Source organism: Callospermophilus lateralis, chromosome 13 (genome assembly GCF_048772815.1).
Source record: "Callospermophilus lateralis isolate mCalLat2 chromosome 13, mCalLat2.hap1, whole genome shotgun sequence".
NCBI classification, from domain to species: domain Eukaryota; kingdom Metazoa; phylum Chordata; class Mammalia; order Rodentia; family Sciuridae; genus Callospermophilus; species Callospermophilus lateralis.
The window spans coordinates 18,038,610-18,060,010 of NC_135317.1; the positions used below are offsets into that span (position 1 = coordinate 18,038,610).

The window sequence follows — 21,401 nt, forward strand, 5'->3', positions numbered from 1 at the left end:
TTAACTCACCAAACTGTGGTTTCCCTATTCTTGTCTCATCAACAAAGTGTGACAATTCCAGTTTTTCCACATACATGGTTACGACTGCTTTGTAGCATAAGTTTGCAGTTAGAAATGCTCAACTTGGTTGTACCTTTTCTAGTGCATGTGAAGTACTTCACATGGTTTTGCTTTTTATTGCCTTAATGCTAGACATCTTCTCATGAGCTTGTTGGCCAGTCACATGTAGGGTTTTTTTTGGGGGGGAGGGAGTACTGGGGATTGAATCCAGGGACACTGAGCCACATCCCCAGTCCTATTTTCATATTTTATCTAGAGACAGGATCTTGCTGAGGTGCTTAGGGCCTTGCTAAGTTGCTGAGGCTAGCCTTGAGCTTGCAATCCTCCTGAGATACTGGGATTGTAGGTGTGTACCCAGCTTATGTATGTTCTTTTGGTGAAATACCCAAACATCTTGCCCATGTTTAAATTGTTGCTTTTATTCTTGAATTTTAATAGTTCATTATAGTGCTCGTTAAATAAATTTACCAGATAATTTGCAAATACTTTTTTCCAAGACCATGGCTTGCCTTTCAATTTTCTTAATGTCTTTTGATATGCTAAAGTTTTTGAGTCTAATTTATCAATATTTTCTATGTATTATGGCTTTGCTATGATATGTAAGATATCTCTGCCAACCCCAAATTAATAAGATTTAATCCTGGGACTGGGGTTGTGGCTCAGTGGTAGAGCGCTTGCCTAGCATGCATGAGGCACTGGGTTCGAATCTCAGCACCACATACAAATAAATAAAATAAAGGTCCATCAACAACTAAAAAAGAAAAAAAAGAGTTAATCCTGTGTTTCCTTCTAAAATTTTTAAATTTTTGCTTACACCTCATTGGCGTTAACAGGTATATGATGTACGACATTTAAATTATCTACCTATGTCCAATTTTCCTAGCATCATTTGTTAAAAAGACTATCTTGTCTACCAGGTGCAGTGGTGCATGCCTGTAATCCTAGCAGCTCAGGATGCTGCTGGAGAAGGATCACAAGTTCCAAGCCAGGCTCAGCAACTAACCAAAGTCCTAAGCAACTCCTTCTAAATAAAATATCAAAAGGGCTGGAGATGTGGCTCAGTGGTTAAGGGTACAGGGATTGAACCTAGGAACCCTTATCTTTTCCCTAGTGAATCACTTTGCTACCTTTAAGGGAAAAAAAAACTTATAAGGTTTATTTTTAGACTCTCAATTCTGTTTCAATGATACGTATCCATACATCCAAGTCAGTCTAGAGGGTATACTAGTACCAAATTGTCTTGGGGACTAGCTTCCCAGTAATTTTTGAATCAGGAAGTGGCATTCTGGTAGTCTGAGTTCTCCAATTTTGTTATTCTGTTTCAAAATTATTCTGACAATTCTACAAAGGGGGTCCTTTGTATCCCTTTTAGGATCATCTTGTCTATTTCTGTAAAAAAGCATGCTAAAGTTTTGATAGGGATTATTTTGAACCTATGAATGCATCTGGGAAGAACTACCATTTTAATATTGAACCTTCCAGGGCATGAATATGAACTATCTGATGTGCTTTACAATACACACCTGATCTTAGAAAACATTTTGCAATAACTCATTATATAAACAATCTTCTGTTTTGTGATTAAAGGTAGTTTTAGGATTAAAGTTTTACTTTCATATACCCACAAAATTAGAAAGCTCCAAGTATAGTCAAAATAACTTTAAATTTCTGAATTATTCAAGGGTGAATCACAAAACCAATGTCCATTCAACCAAAAAATGCTTCTGGGGGCATTTCCAACCAATGTGTATATTTTCCTCCATAAACTAATCAAACCATCAAAATTTGAACACCGATACGCTTTTCTTATCCAAGTTCAGACCCTGTTCGAGCTTCTCCAGTTGTCCCAATTACAGCTCTTACAGTGAAAGGGTCCAGTTCAGACTCTCACATACTTAAGCTGTCATCTTTCAGATTCTTTTCCCCATATGATTTTTCAGAGTTTCCTTTGCTCTGGGACACCAAGGTTTGTGACGATTATAGGCACTCCTGTTAAGTGTCCCTCAACTGTGTGTGATGTTTCCATGTCACTAGATACGGATGAGCAAGAGTGATGCCTTGTCCTCTCCTGGCCTGTGGAGTGGCTCAGACACCTCCGAACCATTTCCAGTGGCTTTGGCTCTGATCACTAGTGCATAGCTTCTCCATCCCTAAGTTTCTTTTCCCCTTTATTTTGTGGGTAGCTACCACAGACATTTTTGCTCCTTATCATGCATTCAATTTCCTCATCTCTTTAAATAGTTAATTTCCTATTTTATTCAAAATATTCTAAATTGTTGTGATCTTTATTTTGATGTAAAATTTGTCCCCAATTTGTCCAGTGGGAACTTTCAAACTAACGATTCTGTCCTTGTGACACAGCTCCATCATTCTTTGAGCCTTTCCTTGCTTTCTAGCTTAAAATGAATATTTCAGGGTCATTTTGTACATACTCTTTCTAAAGTTTGAAATCAGCCACGTCTTGAAGAAGCCCTAGTCCACTTTAGAAGAAAACGGTATTTAATAGATAAGATACTTGCTACATGTGTTCACTGCTCCCGGGGAATGGCTGCTTCCAGGTTCTGCATGTACGAATATATGGAACACACGCACATATATTCATACATACAGAACATTGCTGCATTTCTAACCTTAGCACTATCTGCTGAAAAGCAGGTGTTTACATCAGGCCTAAACTGCAAGCCAGCTTCAGAGACGACTACATTTTCATTCTGAATTTATAACACCCTTTGCCAACATGGAGGAATCTGGCTTTCATTATCCTTATCACTTATTTTTAATCCCCTTGCATGAAGCCAGTATGTCCCCACGCTGCTGCTGACCCCCGTTATTCCTTTCCTGCCTGGCTGCCCCACTCCATGCCAGCTGCCTCTCGGTGTGCATGCTCTCCTCCTCCTCCTGGGTCCTGTCACCCTCCCTTCCCTTGCCCGCTCTGAACCTTCATGGCCTGCAGAGTGAGGCCTCCCCAAATTCATATCTCAGTGTTTTAGTGATCGTCCATCTGAAACCCAAGGCTTTTCTTTTCTAAAAGAAGGTCCTTTAGGATTTTAGAAAACTTAGAAAACATAGAAACCTACAGCAGTTATACACTTATTTTCATTGTGCAGTGCCAATCAGAACACTGCTTTTGAGTCTTTTGAATGAATTTGCTGGAAAGACGATCGTTTCCCACCAAGATTCAGTGCAACCTGCACAATCCCTTAAAGACTCTCAGTTCTTATGTCTCACAGGAAGAGCTTTCCTTCATACAAGGGGATTAAAAATAAGTATACGTGATAAAGATAATGAAAGCCAGATTCCTCCATGTTGGCAAAGGGGGTTATAAATTCAGAATGAAAATACAGTCGTCTCTGAAGCTGGCTTACAGTTAGGCCTGATGTAAACACCTGCTTTTCAGCAGATACTGCTAAAGTGAGAAATTCAGCAGTGTTCTGTATGTATGAATATATGTGTGTTCCACAGCCCTGTCCATGACAGGACCTGGAAGCAGCCATTCCCCAGGAGCAATGAACATATCAAGCAAGTATCTTAACTATTAAATACCATTTTCTTCTAAAATGAACTAGGGCTTCTTCAAGAAGTAGCTGATTTCAAACTTCAGAAAGTATATACAAGCACCTTCTCAAAAAGTTTAATTGTACTAATTAGAATGCCACCGTTTTCCAAAATTATAGGATTAGATTTTAATCCAATACTATTAAATATGAATGCATTAAAAATAATGTCCTAGGAGAGTGTTTAAAGACAGGTGTGGTGATGCATGACTAGAATCCCAACTATGATGGAGGCTGAGGCAGGAGGATTGCAATGAGTCAAGAGTAGCCATCTTAGCAAGACCCTCTCACTAATCCCTGGGTTCACACACAAAACCTTGGTTTCAATCCCCAGCACCATAAAAATGATTATTAAAAAAATGTCCACTATAAACCAATATGAAAAAAAATCATACTTTATATAGCATCTCAATTTTATAAATATGCTAATATAAGCATAGCATATTTGTAAAATTATAAGTACACTTAAAGATTTATGGGTGAAATTGTACATAGTTTGTGTTTGCTTTAAAATACCCCATTAAGGGGCTGGGGTTGTGGCTTAGTGGAAGAATGCTCGTCTAGCATGCATGAGGCACTGGGTTCGATCCTCAGCACCACATAAAAACAAAATAATGTGTCCTCATAAAACTAAACATATATAAATAAATATTTTAAATAAAATAAATATTTTAAATTAAGATCAGGCGCAGTGGCACACGCCTGTAATCCTGGTGGCTTGGGAGGCCAAAACAGGAGGATCACGAGCTCAAAGCCAGCCTCAGCAATGATGAGGTGCTAAACAATTCAGTGAGGCCCTGTCTCTAAATAAAATACAAAATAGGGCGGGGATGTGGCTAAGTGGTTGAGCATCCCGAGTTCAATCTCCAGTACACTCCCTAAGAAAAATGCCCATTAAAAAAGAAAAAGTAGATATGAAAAAAACTGATAAAATGTAGAAATATGAAGCTGGATCATTCTAATACACCTTAAACACTCATATGTATTTGAAAACGTGAACTTGCTAAGTGTGCTACATTAGAAAATAAGCTACAGAAGGCTACATGCAAAAATGTATTTACAGTTACCACCGTTTATTAGGTAGTATGATTGTAGACAGCTGTGTATATAACGTATTTCTAAAATTTCTACAATAAACACACATGTATCATCAGGGGAAAAAATCCTGATACTTAGCCGTTTGTATACCCACCAAGAGCTCATTCTACACGTTTGCGAGAGCTTGCTCTAAGCCAGGGCCAAGTTGGCTCAGAGTGGAGAGCAGCATTAAAAATAATGTCCCAGAAGTGTACTCAGCCCTCGGACATGTCCCACCCCAAGCCCTCCTTTAAGGAAAAGCCAGGAGGAGGAGGGAGGAGGCGAGAGCCTGTAACGTCCCCTGTTTCAACAAGAACTTAAGCAAGCACGACCGCCAACTGGAGGGTGTAAGAAACCAAGCCCCGAGAATCCCCCTGGGAAGCGTAAGGGTCTGTGACAGCATCTTCTCAAAGGCCTTGTGGCCGCTATCTCTGGGCTTCTTCAGAACTTGACTGGCCTCCTGGAAGAAGTGGAAAGCCACCTGGTGCTGCTCTGCCCCTGAGGTGGTGGTAGGCTTCTCAAGGACAGGCAGTGGGCCTCGGCAGCCTCCGGAGGTGCAGTGCTCAGGGCTGCCTGCAGGGCCAGACACCTAGAAGGAAAGGTACATGGCTTCTTCTTAAAAATTTACTTTGAAGATATTAAAGAGGAATCTCACCTGCAGAGGCACCAGAGGACAAATCCAAGTCCACAGTAGGGGTCCAAGCAGATGGCCACTTCTCTAGAAGGGTAAAGCTCACACTGCAGCTTAATAGAACGGCAGAAGGCACTGGTGGCTGCGTGAGACATCTGTAAGACAGGGAGGAGCGGTCAACACAGGGCCTGGGACGCCAGCGCCCAGAACACAGGGCAGCACAGCCGCACTGAACACGTGCTATTTAATACTAGATGCCCCAGAGACAGCAGGACAGCTGCTTGCACAGACTGGCTGCTGCCGCACACTCAACCTTCTTCCCATTTTCAGCAAATAAACCACACTCGAAACTCCCTCGCTGGGTGTAGTGACACGCTCCTGTAATCCCAGCGGCTTGGGAGGCTGAGGCAGGAGGATCATGAATTCAAAGCCAGCCTCAGCAATTGCAAGGCACTAAGCAATTCAGCAAGACCCTGTCTCAAAATACAAAATAGGGCTGGGGATATGGCTCAGTGGTTGAGTGCCCCATTTCAATACCTGGTACTGGGGAGGGGAGGCGACTCCCTGAATCCGATAACTTCAACTGAAATAATGTTGTTTTACATTTAAGCAGAGGGTTTACACTCAGGGCTTCTTGTAATGCCTGAAAGTGGACAGTGAAGGCATCACGTTCACACCCACCTCTACAGGCGTGACTGTGCCTCAGTCCTGTGACACTCCAAGGTCTGCCTGCAATGCACAGGTGGCCTATGGTGTATCTTTGATGGACCCCCATCTTCATGTCTAGGAAACAGGGACTCGGATAAGTGAAAGAGTTTACTTAAATTCACATCCTTGGGAGCTGGAACTAGATCCCTGGCCCTCTCACAGTGACTCTTTCTGCTGCATGACCATCCTACAGTCGGCAGCCAAATTTAGTTACACCCCAGCAACAAGGCCACAGGGAAGATTTCTCCTTGGGTTCCCCTCTTCTTGTCCTAGGAATGAACCCGCTACAGTAAGTAATGTGAATTATTTTGAAATACTGCAAAATATACCAAATACAGTCAACATTCCCACAGGGGCTTTCCAGCCAAACCAAACAAGAGAGGAGGGAAACAAATGCAGCACAGAAAACTGCTCTAAGTGCATGGTTTTAAGACATGTCACCTGGAGCTAACCTACAAAGGTGATCAGTGCAGAGCCCTGTGATAATTAGGGTATCCAGCCCCATGCCTGCGCCCCATCCATTCACCAAGCCAGGAGGAGAAAAGAGGAAGCAGGGCGGGATTGCTGCCACTACTGAGTGTCAGATCACCGCCAGAAATTCTGAAAATAACAGGGGTCCGTTAGGGACATTTTAATGAATTCACACAGGGTAAGACAGAATTACTCCGGCTTATAAAACTTCAGCTCTTTGCAGTCTGCACTTAGAGCCCAGTGTTTGTTTAAAGGAGAAATGAGGTTGGATTTTCAAAATCAGCCTCTAACCTCCTGTCCCCCTAGATGAAGAGGGAGTTGAGTCCTATCTACCAAAATTCCCCAGGTACTCAAGATTAGCCACTGAAGAAAATCTTTATAAAACTGCTGCTGAAATCGAGTTCTTCGGGTTGACTGGGCAAACACTGACACTGAGTGCTCCTTTTCCATCAGGCATGGGTTAGGAGCTGGGGAACAAGGCAGCACCCACCCTCAGGGGGTCAGGATGCAGTGGGAAACTCCAACGCAGGACTGACTCCAAGACCCATCAGTGTCTGGACAGACGTCTACAGCACAAGGACGGCAGGCAGAAAGGTGCTCACTTCGCCCAGGCTGGGAGCTCTCCAGCCTGCTGGGTCTCAAGGACAACCCCACACAATAAAAAGAATGGCACCGGTTAAGAAAAGGGCCACAAACAGCTGACTGCCAATGTTGGACCCTGCCCACGTGATCAACCAAGGACGTGACTTGGGAAGCTTTTCTAGAATCTAAATGAAGAAAACTGACAATTCCCATTAAGACTCAGACTTGGATACAGCATTAGTTTTCCAAAATCCCAAATCACAAATGTAGATGATCTAAGGTGGACATGAAAGTAGAAAGTGTTTCACTGCCCAGATTTTATGGTTTTTTTTTGCAAAAAAGTAGAGTGTGACCATATGTGAAGTTTTTTTTTTTTTTTTTTAAAAACCATTACTTGAAATCATTTATTGCTAAACTGTCTTTGGTGCGAGATTAGGACACAGTACACTTGTGAAAGTGCATTAACGTCGAGGTCACACTTTTGCAGTGGAATATGGTCCTGATGGGGAGGAACCTGGAAAGAGGTTGACCCAACCCTGATTTACTTGGGACATGCTATGTGACGTTTCTTGGGCAGAGCTGCCTTTCAGTGTAGTTTTGATTTGGCTGATGGTAAAATAAGTGTCTGGAAATAGTTGTTTAAGCCACTGAAAAAGTGACAAGTCCCTGGGCAGACATCAGCCATGAGCACTGGGAAGCTGTTTCGTGGAAGTGGAGGACCACAGAGGCCCAGTATTCTTTGGGGAAACCCATGAGCCATCTATTTGAGGTCCCCTGTAGGTGCTGTGTGGGTCCTTTCTACTACCTTCTTATTGATCTCGAGCAAGTGTACATCTAGGTCTATCAAAGCCTTCAGCACACAAAGCCAATTACTAAATAGGCAAACTTATAATCTTCAATGTACAAACCTACTCCTAGGTTTCATTCAAAATTCAATATTCTCCAACACTCATCAGGGAGTATTAAACGCCCAGCTTAACGGATATACTTGTCCTTTTTTTATTTGTGGGACTGGGGACTAAATCATTAAGCTACATCCCAGCCCTTTTGAAAAATTTCATTTTGAGACAAGGGCTAATTTTCGCTAGGCTGGCCTCAAACTCACAGTCCTGGGCTGGGGGGCTCAGTGGTAGACTGCTCAAGTAGCACCTGTGAGGTCCTGGGTTCAAGCCTCAGCACCACAAAAAAATAAATAAAATGAAGATATTGTATCCATCTAAAAATATAAAAATAATAAGACTCTCAATCCTCCTGCTTCAGCTTTCATAGAAGCTAGGATCACAGGTGTGAGCCACTGTGCCCTCTGTCTTTTATGGTATGCATCAATGCCCAATAACATTTTTTGTCCCAAAACTGAAATTAAGAAAAAATTATTTCTAAGAACAATGGCCACTTGTGTAATCCACAAGACCATGAGGTGCGAGGTACTCCATCTGGAGCAGGCCATGTGCTGCACAATTCGGACTCAATTCTGTGCCCCTCAGTACCTAAAGCCCACAGGTCTCTCTCACTGACATCACAGTGTATTTCACTTCAGGTCTCATCAAATTAAATGGTCGAAAGTTTAGAAAAAGCTTTTGTAGGTTTGAGAGAAAGTGTCACTAGAAAAATCTCTGGATTTTCTAAAGTGCATAACTTAGGTACTAAGTGGAATTATAAGGAAGTAATAAACAGATCACATTATCTGTTTCATGCTGATAATTAAAAAAAATCAAGATTTAATATTCTAACTACTGCTCTGAGCATCATGAAAACAGTCAAAAGTTTTTTTTTTTCAAAAGTGTTTTTTAAAAATATGTCTTTAGTTGTTGATGGACCTTTTATTCATTTATTTACATGTGGTGCCAAGAATCAAACCCAGTGCTTCACACTTGCTAGGTAAGTGCTCCACCACTGAGCCACAGCCCCAGTCCCCAAAGTAACCAATTTATCTTGGTTTGAAAAATATTTCTTTGAAAAACCTTTTTAAAATTTTATTCAACACTGTAGTTAATTTGGCATACCACCTCAAATGTATACCAACTTAGCTAGGTCGAGCCTGAGAACAAAGTGCAGGCAATAAAGCAAACTCACCAGTCTGACCAGAGGCAGGTACTACAGAACAGGCTTCCCGAGCCACAGGGAACCTAATGGTGCAGTTTTGCATAGTACCTTGGCATCATCTGAGCTATGAGGGTCCCAATTCTGAATGACATAATGGAAGTCACATTCTTGGATGGCAAAAGGATCAATGTAGCTTCACTGAGCAGGAATCTGACAGGTTATAATGGAGTGTAAGTTTAAAAAGCAAGAAATTGCAGTGTGCAGAGATGAAAACCAGGAGGGTGGACAACCAGCAAAATATGTGCAGTATTCTATCATGGGCAAGTGAGACTGTGATAATATAAAAATTCACTAGAACACTTGGGAAGAACCAGTCAACCTTGAGGACTGTTGAAGGGGTCAGACACATTACAACTTAAATAGAAGCACATTAGCACCCGTTTTGCAGAGCGCTTGCACTCACAAGAACACAAGCTGACCGTGAACACAGGCCCCATTAGCTGCACACCACCAGCTCAGGTGGAGAAGACTCCACTTCTCACCTTTACGCCAGCTAGCATCCCGGTCGTGGACACACTGAAGTCAAGGTAGGCCAGTGTGTCGGGGTTGGAAGGTTTGTAGATCTGAGCAGGCCGCTTCTTTGGCAAATCATCTGGAGAACAAACAAAGCCATCAGGATATCTGTCCTAATGAAAGGCCATGTAAGCAAATACACTCATCCTGCTGGCTCAGGTACTGACCCGTGTCCAGTATGAGGGGCCATGTCCTGACATCTACAGCAGCCGCTGCCTCCCTGGATCGTAGCAGCTTACAGATCAGTTGTGTTGTCATCAGACAGGCAGAGCGACTCACCTGAGGACCAGAGTGTGGAAAGAGAGTGAGTGAACACCCACAGCTCGCTATGCTTGTTTAAGCCACGCGGCTGAAGGGGCAGGCGAGTGCCCAGGAGCACCGCTTCCCCCTGGAGAGCTGGCTGGGATGCAGGGGAGCAGAACCTGACCATGCACACACGCAGGCAGGGCAGGGGGCTCAGGTCCCCACACCTGCTGTCCCTAGAGCTGAGTAGCACCCAAAGTTAGAATCACTGTCAGAAAAGGACACTGAAATACTTTGGTCACAAAGAGGCAGATATGTCAACACCCTCCAACAGGAAGAATGGCCATGCAAATACTCTACTATGACTACTAAGAATGTTCCTGCAGGACCCAAGCCATTGGTAAACTCTGTGCCCAAACTAATTTTGCTTCTCATAGTTCCTCCTCCAATAGGGGGAAAACATATCCTAAGTTTTTTATTTCCTTTTTTCTTTGGTAATATTGGAGATGGAACCCAGGCCCTCATTTTTCTTAGGCAAGGACTCTACCACTGGGCTACATTCCTGGCCCTTTTCTAAAATTTTGAGACAGGGTCTTGCCAAGTTGCCCAGGCTGAGCTCAAACTTGCAACTTTCCCATTTTAGCCTCCTGAGCAGCAGGGATTTGGGGTGTTCACCATCACTCCCGGCTCCTAAATATCCCCAGATGTAAAAAAATCAATCAATCAGTCTATGTCCTCAGAAAGGAATAGGTAAATTCTAAATTTTGAGGAAGGAACAAAAACAATCCACTGCAATTTCATTTGGCTGGTTTGCTCAGTGGCTTCGGTGGGGACTCTCCTAGTGATGGTAGAGGAGCCCTCTCTAGGGGCTGCCTTCTCCAGGGCACCATTAACTCTGATGCACTGGGGTAGCTGCTGCCTGCTAGCCTCACTTCCATGCTCATTTAAATCTTGCTTCTAGAACTAGGTCACAGCCTTCTGGAGGGCGGAGATACTTGGACTCCACACTCTCACACATCCACAGCCGTCGTGCCCTAGAAGACTCTGGGGTCTGGGAACTGCAAGCGCCACACTCAGCGCTCAAAAGCTTCCAGGTGCAGGTTACCTCCACGATCATCTTGACAGTTGGCAGGGTTGTGGCGATGTTCTGCGGGTGCGGAGGTCGGACGGTTATTGGCACACAGCCCGCGTACAGGCAACCGTAAAATGCTGCGATGAGGTCTATGCCTACATGGGGAGGAAAACGAACTTGAAGCAAAACCCACTGTCAATCACCTCCATCCCTGCCAGCACAAGCTCTGGTCCCCTCAAGATGGTTTTGCTTCAAGTTCAAAACTTTTCATAAACATCTCCTTACTTGAATCTCTAAACATAGGTAACACGTAACCTTGTCCCTGAGCAAATGGGGAGAAATAGGCACAAACGAGGCCGCTGAAATCCCACTGCAGTACTGTCAACTTCAGCAACAACCCTGCAGCTCTACTCGGCTGCCAACGGGGTGGCCAAGTGGCCTCCTAGGAGGCTGTTGCCCTTGCCCTGCCCCCTCACCTGGTGGGTAGACCAAAGCCACGTGGTCCCCGTCCTGCAGGTGTCCCCGTTCCATCAGCATCACGGCTATCTTCTCAGCACGCTTATGAAGCTGGACACAGGTCAGCGAGTTTGCTATGGTACCCTGCATAGTGCAAGAGCAGGTGGTTAAGCCACAGCGCTGTGACAGCTTTCCTGAGGGCTCGCACGTCACACGTTTAGAATTGTGAATTTGGTGGTTTGCAGTGTATTCAGAGTTGCATGAGCATCATAAATCAATCCCCTTCTTTTCTAATGAGGCACAGAAGCAAAGAGCCACCTACATATATTTTACCACCTTAGTATCTCAGTTAAAAAAGACACGAGTTTAAAAAGACTCCAATAATTTTGTGAATTAAGTATAATTGTCACTGGCAATAAGAATGACCAGTAAAAACACACGGACTCTTATGTAGAGAAAACAATTTATAATGTTTAAGAAAGACCACATTAAAAAAATCAAGGAAGTCTGAAAGAAAAAAATAATTGTTTAAAAACACCTGAAGGAAAAAAAAAAGCAGCGAATGTATTTTCATGAAGACTTTTAAAGTGTGGAGAGACAAAAAGAAAACATCTTTGGGCTTATTACAAAACAAAACAAAGGGAGGGGGTGGTTATGGAGAAAATTGATAGCAAGAGAAGTACCAAGAAATATTGAAATCTGTGGGATTGTTTACACTGCAAAGAAAGTATGAGTGTACTGCAGATTATGAACATTGCACCAAAGATTTTCCTGAGGCTACATTTCACAATTACAGTCCACTTGCTTCATTCCTGAGGTGAAGAGATCACTGTTCACAGCTGCTTTATAGTCAAATGCTGTCTTCACATGATTAATAGGATAAAGGGCTTTCCCTTCAGCAGCAGGCGATTCTGGCCTGCAGTCCAGGGACAAGATAGACTCTGAAATCTGGAAGTGTCCACGGACAATCTCCACTAAACACTTCTGTAAGTAGGTGGCTTGAAGGAGGAGTGCAGGGGCCGGCAGAGGTGACAGGAAAGCAGGGAAAACTTCGAAGGTTCTTGGGGAGTGAACCTGAGCCATTCAAAGACTACATTGCGGAGGTCCAAAGCAAGCCGGTGTGAGGAGCAACCATGTGGAAAGAGAACACTGCATGGATCCGTGACCAGCGCTTTCAGGCCTATGAAGGTTCAGGGTCAGGAAAAACACAGCACAGTCCCCATCCCACATACCCATGCTAGGGACACAGGCAGGTGGAGGGTGGACAGGGCCCGAGGAAGCGTGCAAGGGATTATTTTATGACATGTTAAGAAAACATGCAGAACCTGGTCATCAGCATAAGCTCTGGGCAGCCAAGGGATCACCTCTGATGACCTCGGCACAGAGTCACATCATCAGTCTGAGGACCTCTGCAACCTGGGTGGGCCCTTATTTCCTTCTCCCTGATGCAGGGATGGGTTTCTTTAGTGCAGGAGAGGGTCAGCTCACGCCTCTCTGACCTGAACCTTATGACACACTCATTCCCAGATTATTTTCTATCAGAGGAAGGTTAAAAAATAGATATGTAAAGTAGAAGAGCCAGAAAGCACAATGTAGCACAGACAGGCCAAATGCCAAATGATGGAGGAGGCTATGAGTCCAGGAAATGAAGTCAATGTGACAGAACCTGGAGCCATTGAGATCAGACGTTCAGGTTTTCCTGTGGACACACAGACACCACAGCTGTCTACATGAACCAACACACGTCCCTCGACTTGAACATCCAGCAAGCTCTGGATGTTCCACAGCCTTCAAAGAAACTATGGCACAGATACATAGCACAGCTGATGGTGAGGGACCCCACCCAAGTCCACCCTAGACACTGGAGCATGGTGGTCTCACAAGGAAAGTTGGTCACCACCCAGAATCGTTGAAAAGGGATGATCCTTGGTGGGTGGTAGTGTCTCTCAGCAGAGCACTGGCAGTACTAGCTCCCCTTCTGTTCCTACTAAGGGGACCTTCCTGCCATCAGGCCTCTTTCCCCATCCCCGCACCCACATTGTGGCATGCCCACCCATGCCTCTGGTTTGCACAACGTCTGTACCTAATCCCATGCCCACCTTTGGGGAAATGACAGGAGATCCCTGGTTTCGCTAGGGCGCACATGCTCCCCAAAGCTTCATGTACTAAAATCTAACCCCACTGTCAAGCAGCCAGAGGGTGGAAGCTGAGTGTTGAATGACAGTTTTTTTTTAAATTTCTTTATTGTTTAGTTGTAGATAAACAATACATTTATTTATCTTTATGTGGTGCTGAGGCTCGAACTCAGTGCCTCACACATGCTAGGCAAGTGCCCTACCACTGAGCCACAGTCCCAGCCCCTGAATGACAGTTTTTGATTAGTGTTTAGGATCAGATAAGGTCATTAGCATGGGGCCCCTGAGATTGAATCCCGGTGGCTTTATTATGAGAGGAAGTGAGCAGACACATGCACGGGCAATGCGGGCTCCCTCACATGCCACACGAAGCTCTGCATTGCTTCAGGACTCGGCCAGCTCGAAGGCCACTAGGATCAGCCCTTCAACCTTGCACCTCCATAACTGTCCACCAACACAAAGCACCTTTCTTTATAAAGTAGCCTGTCTCAGATTTTGTTATAGTACTGAAAAATGGAAGAGTATAACCCCCATCAATAACTACCTTTTTGGTCAAACGACAAAGCCCATGATTTATCCACTTTCTTAGGTCCTGAGATTTGAGAAACTTAGAAGACTCACAACAAGCAGCCAGAGAAGTGTATTTCAAAATGTGTTCTGGTTCTAGTTCATGAAAATTCCTATCCATGGGTACTCATAAAATATGAAATTCAATATGAATACTGTGATTTTTGACAATCTCCCCAAACACAATTTTCACAATGCTATTTGCCATTTTATGTTGTTCTTACAAAATGTATGGTAAAGCTTCCAGGTACTCTGATGATGGTGGTACAGGGAAGCAACATCCTTTGTGGGAAACAGGATCTGAAATCAACAGGTAAGGCGATTGGAAATTAAAATTATCATCAATCTTCTCAAGGAGCTACTAGCCTGGAAACAGTTACTCTGCCCCATGGTAAGTCTCACATAAGCAGTTTTCTTCCACAGCTGGGGCTGGGCTGTCACCAAATGACCACTGAACAGGTGCCTCTGCTGCATACAAAGGATGTGCTGAATGAATGGCATCCCCCAAATACTGGGGTCACTCTGCAGGCGAGCAGTCACATCGGTGATATGCAAGGAGAGGCAGATTCTCCTGCATCCTTCCTCTAGCATGACAGGAGGGACTTACAAGGAAGGGCAGCAGCCTGGATGGCAATAATGAAGTAGTTATGCTGGCACACATTGGTAATCCCAGAGGCTTGAGGGGCTGAGGCAGGAGGATCACAAGTTCCAAGTCAGCCTCAGCAACTTAGTGAGACCCTGTCTCTACAATATAAAAGGGCTGGGGATGTGGCTCAGTGGTTATGTCCCTGGATTAAATTCCTGGTACAAAAAGAAAAAAGAGAAACAAAAACAAAATGGTTCTGACATTCTCTTTTCTCCTCCTCCTCAGTTTGCAAGGCTGATAGGACACAATTCCACCACGTCGGGGACCACACTGTGGTACAGTCACACCTGGACACTGCTCATTACCACTGGCTCTCTGACATCCTACTAAGGACATTTCAGCTCAGGAGACATGCCACTGAATTCAGAGACACATTTCATTCTCCCAATTGTTTGTTTTAAGAATAACAAGAATTGTCCTATGTGGGTGGTCCCACAGAGCAACATACATTCAGCCTCAGGAAACGGCCACCATTTTCTGGCATCTTCATCAACATTCATGGGAAAACTCGGGGTTTCCATATTGAAATCCAATGCCTGAGATTTCTAGGTGAGGTAATTTCACCAGGGAAATCATGGCAGTCTTCTAAAAGGAATCAGTAAGTTTTCCAGACAGAATGGTAATGCAGAGAAACCCACAATCAACTCTGTTCTACACAAACAGCAGTGGCAAAGATTATATATTTGACACCATTTAAAAGGTTTACATAAATCAAATAACTAAAAAAAAAAAACCCTGAGGAATGAGGAAAAAAATCTGAGAGAATTTATATTTTAAAATCTAAAGAAATTACTAAAAGAAACCAAAAAACAAAAACCATAATACATGATTTGGCTGATCTATTAACAAACAACCTACCAAAACACCTCAAACTTCTGTATGTAAAGGATGTAAGCTGAGTGCAGTGGTGCACACCTGTAATCCCAGGGGCTCAGAAGACTGAGGCAGGACTATTGAAAGTTCAAGGTCAAACTCAGCAACTCAGCAAGACTGTCTCAAAATTAAAAAGGGCTGGGGATGTGGCTTAGTAGTAAAGTGCCCTTGGGCTCAATTCTCAGTAAACGCCCCCCCAACACCAAAAAACCCCCCAAACCCAAAATAAGACAAAAAAAAACTCAAAAAAGAATTTCAAGATTCTAACTTAATTTTCCAATTAATTGCATCCTTACTTCCCACTCTAAATCTTCCATGACAACTCATATCTACTTACTATGCGGGCAGTGGAAATACAAACATGAAAGAACTACAAACAAAAACTAGGAAATGGCACTCATACTTAGGAGCCAAATGGCTCAATCATTCTCAATGACCCCATGATCAAAAAGAGCAGGTGATGCACAAAACTCTTAAGTGGATCAAGGATGTAGGCATTAGACCAGAGACCCTGCACCTACTAGAAGAAAAAGTAGGCCCAAGTCTCCAGGTCAGCTTAGGAACCAACTTCTTCAACAAGACTCCTAAAGCGCAAGATAAAATTGAGAATCAATAAATGGGATGGATTCAAACTAAAAAGCTTCACAGCAAAGGAACAATCAAGAACGTGAAGAGAGGGATCACAGAATGGGAGAAATCTTTGCCATTGCACCCCAGAGCATTAATCTCTAGGATATGTAAAGAACTCAAAAAACCTACCACCAAACAAACAAAAATACAATCAATAAATGGGCAAAGGAATTGAACAGATACTTCACAGAACAAGAAATACGAATGGTCAACAAATTTATGGAAAAATGTTCATCATCACTAGCAATTAAAACTATACCGAGACTTCATCTCAGTCCAGGTAGAATGGCAATTATCAAGAATACAAGTAAAAATAAATGTTGGCGAGGATGTGGGGAAAGGCAGACTCACACACTGCTGGTGGGACTGTGAATTGGTACAACTACTCTGTACAGCAGTATGGAGATTCCTCAGAAAACTGGGAATGGAACCACCATTTGACTCAGTTATCTTTCTCCTCAGTTTATACCCAAAGGACTTAAAATCAGCATACTACAGTTATGTGGCTACATCAATGTTCATAGCAGCCCAATTCATGATAGATAAGCTATGGAACCAACCTAGATGCCCTTCAATAGATGAATGGATAAAGAAACGGTGGTATATATACATACTTCAGCCATAAAGAAAAATTAAATTATGCATTTGCCAGTAAATGGATGGAACTAGAGACTATCATGCTAAGTGGAAAAAAGCCAATTCCAAAAAAACAAAGGCCAAATGTTCCGATATGTGGATGTTGACTCATGATAGACTGCGGGGGTGGGGTGGGGTAGGGGTTCACCAGATTGGATAGGGGGGGTTGGGGTAAGGGAGGGAGATGGGAATAGGAAAGACATAATGAATTGGACATAACTTTTCTATATTCATATATGAATACACACCAATGTAACTTCACATGATGTACAACCACAAGAATAGGAAGTTATACTCCAAGTATGTATGTCAAAATACATTGTTATGTATAACTAAAAAGAATTTTTTAAGAAATTATACTATTAAAAAAAGATCAGGTGAGAGGTGGCCAAAATCAGTTGATAGAAATACTCCATCCAGGACTGGGGCACTGGCCACACTGGATTGACAGTCTGGAGAAGTAACTCATTATTGGAATCAATTGCACCTGTCTTCTCTTATGCTTTGATATTGTTTTAGAAAACAATTATGCATGTGGCTTGTGTTTTATTTCTGTTAGACATTGTTGAACACTGATTTGAGCAGAAATTACAACCACCATCACATGCTGGACTATGGTCCAGGTTGAGCCCTATCCAGAGTACACATGGGGTAGCAGGAATGGTAAACTAACACAGATGCTTGGATCTGACCCTCTCATGAAATAAAGGTGATGCTGTGATCCTTCAGAAAAGCCCAGAACAGAACATGAACGAAGCCTTAGCAGACAGGAGATTTCCGCTAACAGGAGGTGGCATCCTTGGACCACAGTTTCCGAATGCTTAGCTAAAGCAAACTTAATCACTACTTTGAACTATAGCTTACTCCATCTGATTTTCTGTTGTTTTTACTGAAACCCTTTTAAAGCACAGAAGTCATTTCCAGTAAACAATTTTCCATGATATCTAGTGTCTGGCTATGGCAAATGACTGTAATAATAGAGTCCAGGGCACGGGCATCCACAATGCCAGATGGCCTGGACGTCAAGCTTGTGCTCTGGAACTGATCACTCGGGTGAACAGTCTGAGGGACCTTCTCCCACAGTTGACGAGGTGAGACCAGGCCTGTGTTCCTCACACTTCCATCAGCATGCCTCCATCAGTATTGCAGCTGTGTACACAGGGTCCATCACTTCTTGAGCTACCGTGTACAGTCCAGCTGTTTAGATACGGGCATTTACCCATCTGACACATGGGAGCCACGTATCGGGCAATTCTGGGGAAGAGTTTGAAAAGGGAGTCAGAGCTGAACCCAGTCCCATGCAGCGTACAGCCTAGGGAGCACACAGGCACAGGGGCAGTGCTGAGGGAACTCAGGGAAGGGAGGTGGTACTTGCAGGCAGCCACTGGAGAAGGTGACTCGTGTAGGGCACAGGAGGCCAGCCCAAGTTAACATTGTAGATTTTAGTCTACAGGTGATACTGGGAGTCCCTGGAGAGCTGCTCAGATTACAGAGAAAGAGAAGTAGTCAAGAGCAACTCACAGGAGAAACAGCGAATGCAGGGCACAGGAAGTGATTCATGAGATATGAGGACAGTGACACAGATGCCCAAGAAGGCTAGCGAACGGCTGTGTGCAGAAAGGGGAGTCCTGTCTCTACTCGTAGGCTGAGGATGGTTCTAGTGAGGAAACAGATGCAAAGTGGGAAGAGGGCATTTCAGATAAGTGGACTCATGGTATCGGACAGGAGGAGCTTGTGGGCTGTCAGCACAGGGAGCTTCTTAGAGGGGAGGGGAAGACGGACATCCCCGTTGCCAAGGACTCTTCCTGGAAAAAGTCTCGAGCAGATAGACAGCGACTCAGCCCATGTGGCAATTTCAATATGATAAGCACTGCTGTGAGTTGAGGGTGAGGGGCCTTCAGATGAGATAAATCACATAATCAGAATGGTCTGATAACTGGAAACCAAAGCAGAGATTCAGGGAACAATCAGCTATGTTGTCAGCATTTCCCTTTATGTGCCATTAATCTACTGCTCCAAATGGCAGGAGGAGCCTTCAGATTCTGGTAATCAGCAACTCTGAAGAGCCGTAGCTTATGTCAGTGCCTACGTATGCCCAGAAGACCTACATATTGTATCTATTTTTCAAACTATTTTCATAGCAACAAGAAAAAGTAACAATATCAAGACTTTTGCATTAAAATTTTACTGTTAATATTTGCTTGCATATTTAAGGCCTTACTCCTAAGTACTACTATGGAATGATACTTGATAAATTTCTAATGAGAAATAGAAACTTTATATTTAAAAGTAGAAATGACTTATTTCTAGGATTCTGTAATTAACACCTCTAAAAAGTAGCTTGGTAATTAAAATCAAAACTCTCCTAAGTCTGGAATTGTCTCATTAGATATTATCAATCACTTGTTTTCAGGTAGGAAATATTGCAAAAAGGGCTGCTAAAATATCACATATAGTGTATAGGTATGATCATACTTAAAAGCATCCTTAAATGGAGAGCATCAGACAAACAAAAAGAATTCCCCAAAAGATTCAGGGAAAGAATTAAGTTGGGAATATTATAAAACAGCAAATGCTTTCTTAATAATACCACTAAAGCTCAAGGGGAAAAAAAAAAAAAAGAATCCTAGTCCAGTTAGAAGGGCAATCATTAAGAATACAAGCAACAGCCAGGGGCAGCAGCACACATCTGTAATCCCAGAGACTTGGGAGAAATCACCAAGTTCAAGGCCACCTTGGGCAACATGGTAGGACCCCATTTCAAAATAAAAAATAAAAAGGGCTGAAGATATAGTTCAGAGGTAGAGTGCCCCTGGGTTCAATCCCAGTACTGGGGGAGGTGGGGGAGAGGAAAGAATACTAATAACGGTAATTACTGGTGAGAATGTAGGGAGAAAGGCATATCCATACACTGTTGGTGGACTGCAAATTAGCACACCCACTCTGGAGAGCAGTACGGAGATTCCTCAAAAGACTAGGTATGGAACCACCCTATGACCCAGTCATCTGGCTCCTTGATATTCATCCCAAATAACCAAACTCAACATATTATAGAGATCCAGGTATACCCATGTTTATAGGAGCACAATTCACAATAGCTCAGTTTTGGTATCAGCCTAGGAGCCCATCAACAGACAAATAGATAAAGAAAATGTGGTGTATGAAGACAATGGAGTTTCACTCAGCCACAAAGAAGCATCATGGCATGTGCTGGTAAATGGGTGAAACTGCAGAACATCTGCTAAATGAAATAAGTCAAACTCAGAAACTCAAGGGTTGAAAATGTTCTCTTCTATGTGGAAGCCAGGCAAAAGTAAGGAATACAGAAAGGTGGGATTTCATGAAGGTAGAAGGGAGAACAGGAGAATAGAGGAAGCGGCTGGAGGGAGGTAAAACAAACTGCAGAATGAAATTGACTAAGTCATGTTATGTGCACGTGTGAATACATCACAATGAATTCCACTTTTACGTACACCTATGATGCACCAATTAAAAAAAAAAAATAGAAGGAAGACCAGTAGAGCGGAGGGAGGGGAGAAAGGGAGATACTGGGGATTGAATTGCAGCAAATTATGTCATGTGCATTCATTAATGTGTCAAAATGAACCCCACTATTGTGTATAATGGTAACGCACTAATAAGAAATAAATCAAAAACACACACACAGAAGCAAGAGTGCTTCCCAGGCCCGGGAACCAGTTTAGATCCAACAAGAACAGCCATCAGGAAACGTGAGTTCGGTGTGCCTCACCCGACAGTTGAGCAGCGTATACAGCACGTGGTCTGGGGTGGTCTGGGCTCTCCACTGCAAGACCTCCGAGAGGAACAGGAACTGCAACAGGAAACGCATTGGTGCCAGGGTCAGGCCACTGAGATCTGCGCTGGGCAATCTCCAAATTAAGTGGAAGTAAATGTGCGGATGCCTTCTAGTGCCTTCAAATAGTGTGCTTTCCCATGGAAATTTTTTTAGGAAAATCTGACACATAGCCAAAGGACAAGCAAGTGCTTACTATATTTTCTGGCAGTGATCTAGAATTCATCACTCCTGACTTGGACTGACAGCTCAAGGGCTGGGCCCTTGGTTAGGGGAGCTCTTGGGTGGTCTGTGCAAGGATGGGAACTCTCACTGGCATTTGTAGCGGTAGAGCAAGGCCTTTCTTCTGGGGCTGCCAGAGGAGAAATGCTTATTTCTATGGGTTATGATGAGAAAATCAGACCTATCCTATTAAAAAGGGTGAGGGGGGCGGGGTGTCTATGGTGTGTTCAGAATGGCACTTCCCTAGTGTCATGAAACTGCACTGCAAACTCAAACTACATGCTCCATACTACTCAGTGTGTAGTAAAAACGGTGGCCCAATTTCAGGCTGAGATAACTCTAATCCTTTTTAGTAATAGAAACATACCATGTGGGTGGGGTATGATGATCAAGTGCTTCATCCCCCTC

General features: G+C 43.4%; 1 protein-coding gene across 4 annotated transcripts in view; it reads right to left on the reverse strand.

Annotated features, from left to right (window-relative positions):
• Window positions 1–21,401, reverse strand: part of Dip2c (disco interacting protein 2 homolog C) — a 375,630-nt gene that overhangs the window by 49,026 nt on the left and 305,203 nt on the right. For all 4 annotated transcript variants that reach the window (XM_076872837.1, XM_076872836.1, XM_076872835.1 and 1 more), the window contains 6 exons: window positions 20,709–20,789; window positions 11,491–11,614; window positions 11,048–11,169; window positions 9,867–9,978; window positions 9,669–9,778; window positions 5,347–5,477 (listed from right to left, as the gene is read on the reverse strand). In XM_076872837.1, coding sequence (XP_076728952.1) covers window positions 5,347–5,477; window positions 9,669–9,778; window positions 9,867–9,978; window positions 11,048–11,169; window positions 11,491–11,614; window positions 20,709–20,789 — 680 coding nt within the window. The remainder of the gene's footprint in view (window positions 1–5,346; window positions 5,478–9,668; window positions 9,779–9,866; window positions 9,979–11,047; window positions 11,170–11,490; window positions 11,615–20,708; window positions 20,790–21,401) is intronic.